At 40.8% G+C, this 12,412-nt stretch overlaps 1 protein-coding gene across 2 annotated transcripts in view; it reads left to right on the top strand.

The window, feature by feature from the left end:
• The window catches only part of gcn1 (GCN1 activator of EIF2AK4), a 43,495-nt gene that overhangs the window by 8,299 nt on the left and 22,784 nt on the right, over positions 1-12,412 (top strand). For both annotated transcript variants that reach the window (XM_015015839.1, XM_015015838.1), the window contains exons 18-36: positions 82-271; positions 860-984; positions 1,492-1,670; positions 2,506-2,599; positions 2,679-2,792; positions 3,078-3,276; positions 3,356-3,508; positions 4,109-4,284; positions 5,175-5,255; positions 6,316-6,459; positions 6,657-6,781; positions 7,014-7,203; positions 7,291-7,361; positions 7,934-8,099; positions 8,178-8,372; positions 9,596-9,842; positions 10,707-10,828; positions 10,972-11,086; positions 11,676-11,855. In XM_015015839.1, coding sequence (XP_014871325.1) covers positions 82-271; positions 860-984; positions 1,492-1,670; positions 2,506-2,599; positions 2,679-2,792; positions 3,078-3,276; positions 3,356-3,508; positions 4,109-4,284; positions 5,175-5,255; positions 6,316-6,459; positions 6,657-6,781; positions 7,014-7,203; positions 7,291-7,361; positions 7,934-8,099; positions 8,178-8,372; positions 9,596-9,842; positions 10,707-10,828; positions 10,972-11,086; positions 11,676-11,855 — 2,866 coding nt within the window. The remainder of the gene's footprint in view (positions 1-81; positions 272-859; positions 985-1,491; positions 1,671-2,505; positions 2,600-2,678; positions 2,793-3,077; positions 3,277-3,355; positions 3,509-4,108; positions 4,285-5,174; positions 5,256-6,315; positions 6,460-6,656; positions 6,782-7,013; positions 7,204-7,290; positions 7,362-7,933; positions 8,100-8,177; positions 8,373-9,595; positions 9,843-10,706; positions 10,829-10,971; positions 11,087-11,675; positions 11,856-12,412) is intronic.

The raw sequence follows: 12,412 nt of genomic DNA, 5'->3' as shown, positions 1-12,412 counted from the left end.
AGATGATATCCATCTGTTGGGTATTTTGTGCTTTTTGACACTTATCTGGATTATTTCTGGTGTTGTTGTCCAACGGTTCAGGTTCTGCCCCAGGACGTTCTGGTGTCAGAGTCAGGAGAGCCGACGGAGCTGGGCCGCAGCTACACCCCCCCTCGGGTCCTGCTGGATGCTTTGTGTGTGGTTTGCTCCGCTGCCAGCCAATGGGGAGACCCGACCGAAGCCGAGAACATGGCCATGGAGACCCTCATCGTTACTCATCATCCTTCCATAGGTATGGCAAGAAATCCCTCCAAAGATCACAGTGTTGTAGCGCCGCAGCTAGCAATAGCAATCAAGTTTTCTGATGATGATTGGATAAAAAAAAAAAATCAGCACATTCTGCAGATTTTGTATTTAGCCACTTAAGGTTATTTTATACAATGAGAAATACAAATAAAAAGTCTTTGAATTCCTTTTTAAATAATAAAATAAACATTTTATTCCCTGAAATGCAATAATTAGTGAACTATTGATCATTTGTAGCAAAGGATGCATCTGCTGCTTAAAAATCCAAATATCAGGATGTAAAAAACTCAGATCTGTCTGCTTGACTTGACGTCAATACAGTGTAGAGCTGATCTGTTGATTATTTTTAGATGACCTGATTAAAAGGCAAAAGGTGCTTAATAGGAGGTTTTTCTTTTTTATAGAATTTAAACCAGGCGAAGCAAAACTTTATGCTCCAGTTAGCAATCAGTTGATTACTAAATTAGTTGACGATCGTTTCAGTCGTCTTTCCATCACGATTAATTGTTTCAGCCTTATCGTGTTGATAACCCTGTAGATTGGAGTTGACCCTGTTCCCATGCCTCTCTTCCAGTCAGCGCCCGGCCCGGCTTGTGGCCCGTCCTGCTCTCCTCCATGAAGGTAAAAGCTGAAGAGCTGATTGAAAAGAACCTGGAGGCTATCCTGCCACAGCTGCTGCAGGTCAATGCTGACAGCCAGGTGAGGAGACCAGACTCTTCCTCTCCATTTCTGAATCATACCTGCAACATTTTAACATGAGCCTGGAGCTATGCGTTCCTCCATTTTTAAAATCCCTTAAGGTGACAATTAAAAATCTGGATCTAAAAATGAATACAACGTTTTTGAGAGACTGCTGCTTTTTGTTTTTATTACATTAATCATAATTTCAGATTCCTTTGCAGTCTTTGTCTGGGTTGACTCAAAAAGTGAGCTGTTATTGTTACAGGTTAATTGTAATTTTTGAATTATTAGGGATGCACAGACACGAAAATGTGGGCCAGTATCTACAGCCAATATTAATACGACTGTTATGGCAATACTTACCAATATTTTATTTGGTCAGATTTTGTATTTGATTACTTAATCACTAAAATAATTGCTTAGAACAGCCATACATTAGATGGATCTAACTATAGCTGAGTTTTTTTTACAGTTGAACAGCGTCACAAAGAGTGAATATTTGGTCATTTTGTTTCTTCTTGCAAGGCGGTGAGAAACGCAGTCGGCGCCCTGAGCGTCCTCTCTCCAAACAAGCTGTTGCCGCGGGTGATGAGTCACATCGTGGAAGGTCTCACCCAGCCCAGTCTTCTGCACGTCACCAGGGAGGAGTACGCCATCATGCACACCCCTGAGGGAGAGCTGTACGACAACAGCATCATCCAGAGGTAACACACACACACACACACATAATCACACACATCCGATATATTAGGTGGACTCCAAAAGTACTTTCTGCTTTTAGGGCTGTGTGATAAGGCTTGAAATTAAAATTTTGTTGTCTTTTTACTCATTTTTTTCTGAAAATAGTAATTACAAATGAAAAATATATACTTTCAAAAAGTGACTTTTAGTTCAGTCATCCCTTCTGTGAGTTGCATGACAGAGTATTGCTTTTTTTAATTGCTTAATTATGAAAATAAAGTCATAATATTAGCAGAATAAACACAATATTACTTGAACGTCTGGAAATGAAAAGAAAAGTCATTTGATGACCTGTCGTGAGCAGCTCGGTACTTGTTTTTTTTTTTTTAATTTTTCTTCAATAGTTGCAAAGTCCTGCTACTGATAAAAATTTGATCCAGATGTGTTAAAAGATGAAATATTTCCTGATCTGTAAAGCCAATGCTAAAGTCCAACTTCACAAGATGCTCAATATTTTAATGTATTCTTTTCTGTTATATTACTAACTTATTCTGGTAATATTAACTTTATTCTTGTATTATTTCGACTTTATTGTTGTAATTAAAAAAAAAGTAAAAAAAAAATCTTAGCCTGGCCTTAATATGCTGTAGTAGAGTTGATCTGGATTCAGAGTCCAAATAAATAGAAGCAGTAAAACAGGCTATTAAACAAGATGGCCGCCCTCGACACTCTGACATCACTATAAATTATGGAAACACAAAGCGTGCATTAGTGGGGGGGGGAAACAATCCCAGTTTTCCAAATATTAAATCTTGGAAAGTTTGATTAATCAATAAAATCGATGTTTATGTTCTGCAGCGCCCAGAAGGAAAACACCAAGAAGGTGAACATGAAGAGAGAAAACAAAGCCTACTCCTACAAGGAGCAGATCATTGAGCTGGAGCTACAGGAGGTAGAGTGAACTGCAGTTAGTTTGTTTCAGAAAGTGTGTTTTTTTTTCCTGCTTTACCTCCTTCTGTTTAATTCTGCAGGAAATGAAGAAGAAAAAAGGCATCAAAGATGAAGTTCAGCTAACCAGCAAGCAGAAGGAAATGATTCAGGTCCAGCTGGAGAAGGAGTCAGCTGTTCGCAAAAAACTCAAAGGGGTATGGTCCAAAATTCACTCAATCCAACAAATAATATTTAAGAGAATATTAAATATTACCTGACCTAACCTGACCTGACCTGTCCCCTGACCTAACCTGACCTGACCTGTCCCCTGACCTGACCTGTCCCCTGTCCTGACCTGACCTGTCCTGACCTGACCTGTCCCCTGTCCTGTCCTCACCTGTCCTGACCTGACCTGTCCCCTGACCTGACCTGTCCCCTGTCCTGACCTGTCCTGACCTGACCTGTCCCCTGTCCTGACCTGACCGTGTGGTTCCCTCCAGATGGACGTAGAGCTGCAGAGTGTGGTGGGCCTGCTTGAGGCCACTCTGAGGGCTGGACCGCCTCAGATCACCAGGGAGCTCCCTGCCGTCCTCCAGGTCCTAATGCCCCTCCTCCAGTCCCCGCTCGCTGCTCCACGCATCCAGCAGGTCTTCCTGGACATCGGCGTCAGCCTCATGCCCAAACACCTCCACCACCTGGGTAGGAGGCAACCTTCAGGACTCCCCTCCTCTCTTCCTCTGTTTCTCTGTTCATGTCTTTTTTTTTTCTCCCCTTGCAGCTGTTCTTGTGGGTCATGTGACTCTGCGGCTGCTGAAGCCAGAATGTGATCTGGACCAGGCCTGGGAGGAGGAGGACCTGGACACAGCGACCCAGCGCACCATGCTGCTGTTGTATGACCACACCGTCCCACAGAGAGAAGGCAAGGCTGCAGGTAGGTAGAGCTGGGCTGAACTCTTTTTTTTAATTTTTTTTTATTTTGTGTAAAAATTGTCTGCATTGTAAATGATGGAATTAAAAAGAGAACAAAGATTTCATTGGGGAACTACTCTTTATTTTATTTAGCATTAATTCTATTTGTTTGTTTGTTTTTTCTGTTTTTTGCTTTGAATCCAAACTCTTAGATTTCATAACTGCAAAGTTAATTTTATATCTGTTTTAACATTTTCATTGATGTAGTTCACTACGTTGAACAGCTGTTTTCTGACATATGGGTATTAGTGGAATATCAGCTTCTACTGTTTCCCACCGTACACTGACACCTACTGGCAGACTGGTGCAAGTGCACAAAATTTTTTAAAAACACATGACCAAAAAACAACCTTAAAACATAACAACTAAGGATTAATACAATCGTTGAAGTTAATTTCATATTTTGACGAAAAAAAATGAATTAAAGTGGACTTCATGCGTCACACGATATATTCAAGCTGAAATTTTGACTTGCTTTTTGAATATTTCAACCCTTCTACCCATTACTTTAGTGAGAAAAAAAAGACGTGCTGTTACTTTTTGCTTCCTCCATCACATGCAGCTCCCCTGGCTGCGCCTGCCTTCTCCTTCTGCTTCCCCCTGCTCAACGCCATGCTCAGGGAGTCTTCAGGCAGCACCGAGGAGACGGAGGGCCTGATGACCAGAGCACTGCAGGTCATCAACGTCCACGCCCAGCTCCGGGCTGCCACGGACAGCGATGACATCACAATAGACGAGGTAGAGACATGCTTCCATTCCAGTCTCTGGGAAAAAAAAGTCTGTTCACTGCATTAATTATGGTCATAGTTAGCAAAAAAATGTGATTAGTGTATATCGTAACAACATAACACAGTTATTAAAAACTCCAAAAAACATTAGTATAGTTACCTTTAGGGCAGAAACTATTCTGTTGAATAGATAGATAGATCGAATCTTTATTAGTCCCTTTGTCATTTTCCCTCATGATAAAATCGGATAAAAATGGGCACATTCTGCAGGTTTTTCACTTCACCACTTAAGCCTTTTTATATCATATTAAAAATACATTAAAAGATACAAATTAACAATTCAGTTCCTTTTTTAGTCAAAAAACAGACGCTCTGTTTCCTAAAATGCTACAACATAGCATTCCTTTAACCAGGATAAGCTAAAACTGTTCCATTTAGGAGTTTTGGACTAAACATGGTTACATAAAAAGGCAATTAAAGTTTTTGTCTTTATTGCAAATTATATATGAACATAATTTGTACAGTTTTTGCAGCTTAATTACTTCTTGATTTTTCAGCAAATGGCCTTTTTTTGAGTCCAGTTAACAATTAATCAATTACTAAATTAGTTGATTAATTGTTTCAGTCCTAGTTGAGTTTATTTTTTCCCACCAACTATTAATCTGGTTTTAGTTCTATGACAGCCTCAGTAGTTGCTGTGTGAATTCTGTTTGGTTGCATTTTAGAAATCCCTTTTTCAGTCCATTATTAACTCTGTTTCTGTTTTCACCTTTCATTGACCTTTTTGTCATGTCACCATGTTTTGTGTTAGGATCTCCTTTAAACAGTGGATATTAAATGGTGGTGTTTCTGTGTTTTAAGGCTGATGAAAGCCCTGCTGTGCTCCTTGTTTTCTTATAGAACGGTCCTGAACTCCTGCCACGTGTGAACATGCTGCTGCTGCTGACCAGGGTCATTTCCACAGCTACCCCAAGACTCCAGGTAAACCAGTTAATGCACAATGATTGTTTTTTTTTTTTTTTGTCACTGATTCATCTGTTCTGAAAGTAAATCAGTGCAATAGATAGGGCTTGATGATTGATCAGTTTTATTGATTAATCACATTTATTTTTTTATTGACTTTTTGGAAAGTAAACATGCTTTTCACTCTTTGGGTTTCCGTAGCTCAGAGTGTTGTCAGCCTGCCCAGGGCCGCCATCTTGTTTGATAAGAGTGTTCAGCCTGTATGAGTTCAGATCAACTTTACAACATAACATTAGGGGCAGGCTAAGATCTTTTTGAAATTACAAGAGTGGTCATACTATAAGAATACAAACATTTTAATGCAAGAATAAAGTTGCTGTGAGATAATACCAGAATAAAATCGTAATATTTGCGACTTTATTCTAAAATATTAAACAGAAGTAGTATTATTAGTAATTAGTAATATTAAACAACAATTCCTAAATAAAAAAAATTAACATGTTGAGCATCTATTGCTTTTACAGGTAAGGAAATACTTCATTATTTATACTTCATTATTTAACCCATCAGCATCAAATTATTGTCAGTATCAGTGTGAAAGTATTGCGCAAACGACAGAGTTTATTTAAAAGAAAGGACCACACTGGCTGAGTTGGTCAACTCTTTTTCTCATTCATTTTTCTCCTTAAAACAATTTTTTTTCTGCATAATTTTAGGACATTAATATTACGTGTTTATTCTGCTAATACCATGATTTTATAAACTTCACCTAGCCTGGCCCTAATCCTCCTTTATAAAAACTCCCAGAAGGGATGATTAAAATAAAAGCCACTTTTTGAAAATATTTTCCGTCGCTTATAATTTTTTACAAAGAAAAGGCGAGAAAAAGGAATTGATGAAAATCGTAAACCGGATCTAGTATTGGAAAAAAAGAAAAAAAATCAGAAGTTACTTTTAAGCCGTATTTCACAGCCCCAGCAGCAGGCCTCTTGGCGACATGACGTATGCTGGTCGAACTCTTCCTGTTTAGTTCTAAATGACTAAACAAACACCAGATTTCCTTCTCTTTTGGTTTCAGGTGTTGGCATCTCAGTGCCTCACAGCGCTGTGTGCGAGTGCAGGAGGAGGGGACGGCTGCACGGTTGCTGAGCAACCAGAGATCGATGTTCTGCTGAACGCCCTGCTTTCACCCTGCTTCTCTGTCCGAGATGCTGCTCTGAGGGTGAGCTTTGAAACCCAAAATAATGATAACATATATTTAAGTATCACTCAACAAAACACTATTATTGTAAAATTGTGAACATGCTTTGAAGGTTTTGCAGTACAAGAACATAAATCTGTGACATATTGAGAGAGCAGTCACATCTAAAAAGCTTGGTTACACTTTCTGTTTCCACATGTAATGTATCTTATGTGAAGGGGTTGTTGGAGATGGAGTTTGCGCTGCCGACAGACAGCACAGAGAGCAGCGGGATGAGTTTGCTGCGCAGGCTTTGGGTTGCCAGGTTTGACATTGAAGAGGAAGGAAAAGCTTTGGCTGAAAAGTATGTAAAAGGAGAACATTTTGTTCTTTTTTAGTCTCTTGATGCTAGTGTTTTACTCAAGTGAAGTAAAAACAAAAACAGATGGCCTCAATTAAATTCCATTGCTGTCTAAATCAGATTTATGTTTCCTCCCTTTTCGCTACATATATAGAAACATATGAGCATCGTTTTGTTATAAAATGCAGTTGTCTTTTTTGCACGGTGACCTGACCTGTTGGCTTGTTCCCCTCAGGTTGTGGGAGTCTCTGGGGTTGGAGCTGGTACCTGAGCTCTGCTCCCTGCTGATCGGAGACATCACCCACCACGAGGAGGCCATCCGTAGCGCAGCAGCCGAGGCTCTGTCCAGTGCCGTGTCCCAGTACAGAGACCAGTCTGCCGCTGTGCTCGGCCAGCTCACAGAGCTCTACCATCAGAAACTCTACGTGAGGTTTCTTTCAAACAGGTTTTTATAACTGGTTGAATTTGCGAAACTCAAACAAAATGAGGTGAAGTTATTTTTCTATCTTTAGAGGCCGCCTCCAGTCCTGGACGCTCTGGGGAGAGTGATCTCTGAATCTCCACCTGACCAATGGGAAGCCAGGTAGGACAACCTGTCTGAACAGAGCTTGGGAAAAGTATAGTTGTCCCCCACCAAAACCCAAGTCAGCTCCTTCAGACTAGCAGGCAGCAATTAGCGAACACCTGGTGGAACTGTGCATCTGCTGAGCTCAATATAGGAGCTACTTCTGAGTGAAACGCTGGTAAAAACGTTGATAAAGGGTTAATAGAGGAGCCATGTTGTGATGACTTCCTGAAGGGGAAGTTTCAGAAGGAGCAGGTGTGTCTTAAAGAGACAGAGGCCCAATTTCAATGCGTTGAATTACAAAGTCAGTGGATTTTATTTTGATCATCGCTTCTGTGAAGTCCAAATAATTAGAAACTGTAAAACACACTTATCAAACAAGATGGTAGGTGACTAACATCAGTCTGAACTACAGAAACCAGTGGAGTGCTTCGGTAGAAAAAAAAAAAAAATTCAGACTTTCCTTAAAATAAAATTGTCCAAAACCAAAAATTTGATCAGTCGATAAAATCGAGTTATCACCCAGATTCACTATGAATCCTTTTGCACAGACCTCTACTGATCACGGCCAAATTGCTCCTTTTCAACAGATGCGGCATTGCTCTGACTCTGAACAAGCTGTCCCAGTACCTGGACGAGTCTCAGGTCACGCCCCTCTTCCTTTTCTTCGTCCCCGACGCCCTTAACGACCGTCACACCGAGGTGCGGCGCTGCATGCTGGACGCCGCCCTCTCAGCGCTGAACACACACGGAAAGGTAGTGGCAAGTTGCTGTTTCAGTTCGGCCCGCCTCAGGATTTACCAAAACCCCTAACGTTTCCTTCTCCCGTCCCAGGATAACGTGAGCTCTTTGCTGCCAGTGTTCGAGGAATTTCTGAAAAACGCCCCGCAGGACGCCAGCTACGACTCCGTCCGGCAGAGCGTCGTCATCCTCATGGGATCCCTGGCCAAACATCTGGATAAGAGCGACCCCAAGGTCAAACCCATCGTGGCCAAGCTTATAACTGCTCTGTCCACGCCATCACAGCAGGTAAATAATGAATGCTTCTTTTCCTTTTTCTGTTTGAAACTTGTGGAATGAGCTGAAAAAAAAGAGGTTGTTGTATCAAAGAGAGTAGCCAGTATTCGATTAGACCAGCTTTCTTCCAGCTTTGAGAGAGAAACAAGATCCACTGCAGTAATAAAACCCAAATCTCACTCTCAGTTTTTGTACCAAATTTTCAGTGTGCATTTTAAAAGCGAGTACAAATCTGAGGTATTTACAATTAAAAACAAGCTCAATTTGTTTACCTTTGCAGGATAAATCTGTGATGAGCGTCAAGAATGCGCGAAAACCATTGTTTTCGTTTTATCCACATTTTTAAAAAAAATGTCGGTGTGTAAACAAGATTGATCTATGTTCAATTTATAAATCAAGTTTTATTTGTGTAACACATTTTTGCAACAAGGCAATTAGAACTACTTCATGAAAACACAAAAATAACTATTAAAAAATGTGGAAAACACCACATAGTCAACAACCAGTAACAAAAAATTACGGTTTGATGAGTGCCATCATCAAAATCATCAATAGACGGCTCATATTTGTGTCAATGTTCCATTTATTATGGTTCAAAAGCATCTCCACATAGGTGGGCTTTACTCTAGATTTAGGGGATGTCGGTGTTTCAGCTGTTTTGCAGTTTTCTAGAAGTTTGTGCCACATTTGCGGTGCATAGAAGCTGAATGCCAAAAGATCTTTGGCCTAAGAGGGTGAAGAATAGCTCTAATAGTAAGTCATCTGCATAAAAATTATAAACAGCACTTGACAAATTATCACACAAGTTATTTATATAAATGGAAAATGAAAGCGTTCCGAGAACTGATCCCTGCAGAACTCTTTCTGCAATTTCAAGAAGAGAGGAAGAGGAGAGAGAAAACTGAACACTCTGGTTTCTGTTTGACTAAAAGTGAGCTACACATATCAATATGTTGCAAAATTGTATTATATTTTAGCATATGATCAGCAGTGTCAAATGTCTTTGCCAGATCAATAAACAACTCAACACAATGTTTTCTGCAGTCAAGAGCTTGAATAGGATCATTTAAAACCTTTAAAGTGGTGATAACATTGTTGTGCTTTGTTTCTAAAACCAGATTGTGAATTAAGTCAAATTGAATTTGTGAGTAATCTTGAATGGCAGCAGTCTTATGTTTTGAATAATGTAAAATGGTCATACGTGACTGTTAATGCTAATCCCCTTCCAACACCAGGTCCAGGAGTCGGTGGCCGGCTGCTTGCCTCCTCTAGTCCCTGCGATCAAAGACGATGCAGCAGGAATCGTACGAAACCTGCTGCAGCTGCTGCTGGAGAGCGACAAATATGCAGAGAGGAAAGGAGCAGCGTATGGACTGGCTGGACTGGTCAAAGGTCTGGGCATCCTGGCGCTCAAACAGCAGGAGATCATGGCCACACTCACCGACGCCATCCAGGACAAGAAGAACTTCAGACGGAGGGAAGGTCAGTCAGTTTTTTTTTTATTTTGGGGATGTATGTGGCTGCTCAGGAAATTACGTTAAATATAAAGTATTTTTATAAGTAAGCTGGATATAAGGCACCGAGGTTGAATGTGTTGCTGATAGATATGAAGTTATTGTTTCAGCAGCGTTTTTTTTAACAGCTGTAATAATCAGCACTGGTGGTTCAAATGTGCTAACAGCCTTAAAATAACCATTAATTTCACATACAAACCACATTTTAAAAAAATATATGAGTGCATTTATTCTGTGGGAAAATAATACAATATAAAAAAAATCTTTTTTTCTTTAACTTTGACTGGTACATTTTCTTGATACGTAGAATATAGATTGATCCTCATCACACTGGCTTTCTATAGAGTTTAGATCTGAGAACTGAGATGTGATAAATGTTTATTTTAGGGATCAATAAAAAAAAAAATCGGTATCTGTCAGAATCGACAGGTCACACTTTTTAAAAATTGGTGATCAGCCAAAAAAACCTGCAGTCGGTGAACCCCTAGCATATTTTGTCTACGGAGCTGTTTCTCTGTGGATTTGGTCACGTTTCGGTTCGTTATCTTGTTGAAATACCCAACGATGACTCATTTTCAGCATTACAGGAGGTAATGGAAGCATGCACCAGATATTTATTGAAGATGTCCTGTGATTGAGGGTCAGCTCCTCCGAGTCTGACGCTCTGGTTCTTCAGGTTGACAGTCAGTCTCTGCCTCCAGCTGAGCTGTTCAAGTGTTTGGATGTCTCTCTCATGGGAGCTAAATAGACAGATATTACCTTAAAAAAATCCTGGGATTTTCATAAAAACACGACGGAGATGATCTGCATGTGGAACATGGTGTCGTTGCAGGAGCCCTGTTTGCCTTTGAGATGTTGTGCAACATGCTGGGGAAGCTGTTTGAGCCGTACGTGGTCCATGTGCTGCCACACCTCCTGCTCTGCTTTGGAGATGGAAACCAGTATGTTAGAGAGGTAAGAGGCCACAAGGGCATCTAGTCGGCACGTAACCAACATAAACATGGAAATATTTCAGAATGCAGAAGTTGATACTATTATTTGTTGTGATTCATTTAAAAAGCATTTTCATTCTGCCCTCTGATCGTTGCTTATTCCAGGCTGCAGACGACTGCGCCAAGGCTGTGATGAGGAACCTGAGTGCCCACGGCGTGAAGCTGGTCCTCCCCTCTCTGCTGGTGGCCTTGGAGGAAGAGTCATGGAGGACTAAAGCAGGTAAGATGCACAAGAGGTTTAAAATCCTGATTATTATGTGTAGGGATGCTCATATGTCAGCACTGACATCAATACCGGCTGATATTAGTCATTTTTAAAACATATCTGTCCTATAAACAAAACATGGGCTAACGAAAGGGGATTGGAGGAGTCTGGTCATGTGATATTTGTTTGGTCATGTGATAGTGATGCAGCGTGGGATTGTGGGAAGTTTAACTGAAGCAGAGGAACAGTGGGAAAGTCAGCGATGTGCTTTTATTCAAAGTGTTGAATGTGTAGTGAAACATATATATATATATACACACACACACACAATTTCTGTTATCAGCTATAATGGTAATATTAATATCGGACATCCTGGCATTGGCCCAACTTTTCATATCAGTACATCTGTGTTTACGTGACTAACTGCTGGTGGTTTCAAGGAAACTACAACAGAAAACTGAATGTTTACAGAGTAGAAATATCCTTCATCGTCCCACGTTTTGTACATGTTTTCCTTGTTAATCTGCTGTCAAGTGTACAGAAACTCAGAAAAGATGCGACCTGTGACAAAGTTTGTAGTCGATCACGTCTCTGCTGCTTCCAGGCTCGGTGGAGTTGTTGGGTGCCATGGCCTACTGTGCACCCAAGCAGCTTTCCTCCTGCCTGCCCAGCATCGTGCCCAAGCTGACGGAGGTGCTGACCGACTCCCACGTCAAGGTGCAAAAGGCGGGCCAGCAGGCCCTCCGACAGATCGGCTCGGTCATTCGCAACCCGGAAATCTTAGGTAGGTGATATGGAGGAATTTAAAGGTGCTTACCTCATGGAATACATAATTAAGAAATGAAACACAAACTCCATTTTCTCTGCTCATAGATAAACAGGAAGACATTTATTGCACATCTGCGGATTCACACATCACAATTTCATCGTCTCATTTTCATCGTCCCAGAAATCCAAAATGTCTTGTCTCTTACTTCTGACATCAGGTTTTTATACCATTCCAGCCCTACTGTTGTGTATTGGAAGCTTTTGACCAATGGTGTTACCGAACCTCGCTTGCATAGCAATTCTGGCTCCGTCTTACACTTTATGTGTGTTGGAAGTTCCAAGAATTAGGGGTTGACCTCCTGGAAATTAAATCTGCTCCGTCAGAAGAACTATTAGTCAAGTTGTTGGTTTCTTATCTGTCCAAACAGAGATTCTTTCCTATTCCTGGCTGACTTTCTCGCATGCAAGCAGGAAAGGACGTTTGCCAAAGGTTTCTTGCCCAACAACTTAACCTTTTCCTCAGGGCCGTGCAGAGACCACTAAAGGGGCAGGTGCTCAAAAAAAAAAAAAAAA

The sequence above is a fragment of the Poecilia latipinna genome, unplaced genomic scaffold, assembly GCF_001443285.1.
Source record: "Poecilia latipinna isolate Pla-1442-1.1 unplaced genomic scaffold, P_latipinna-1.0 Scaffold1959, whole genome shotgun sequence".
NCBI lineage: Eukaryota > Metazoa > Chordata > Actinopteri > Cyprinodontiformes > Poeciliidae > Poecilia > Poecilia latipinna.
This window is presented reverse-complemented; position numbering and strand designations above follow the sequence as displayed.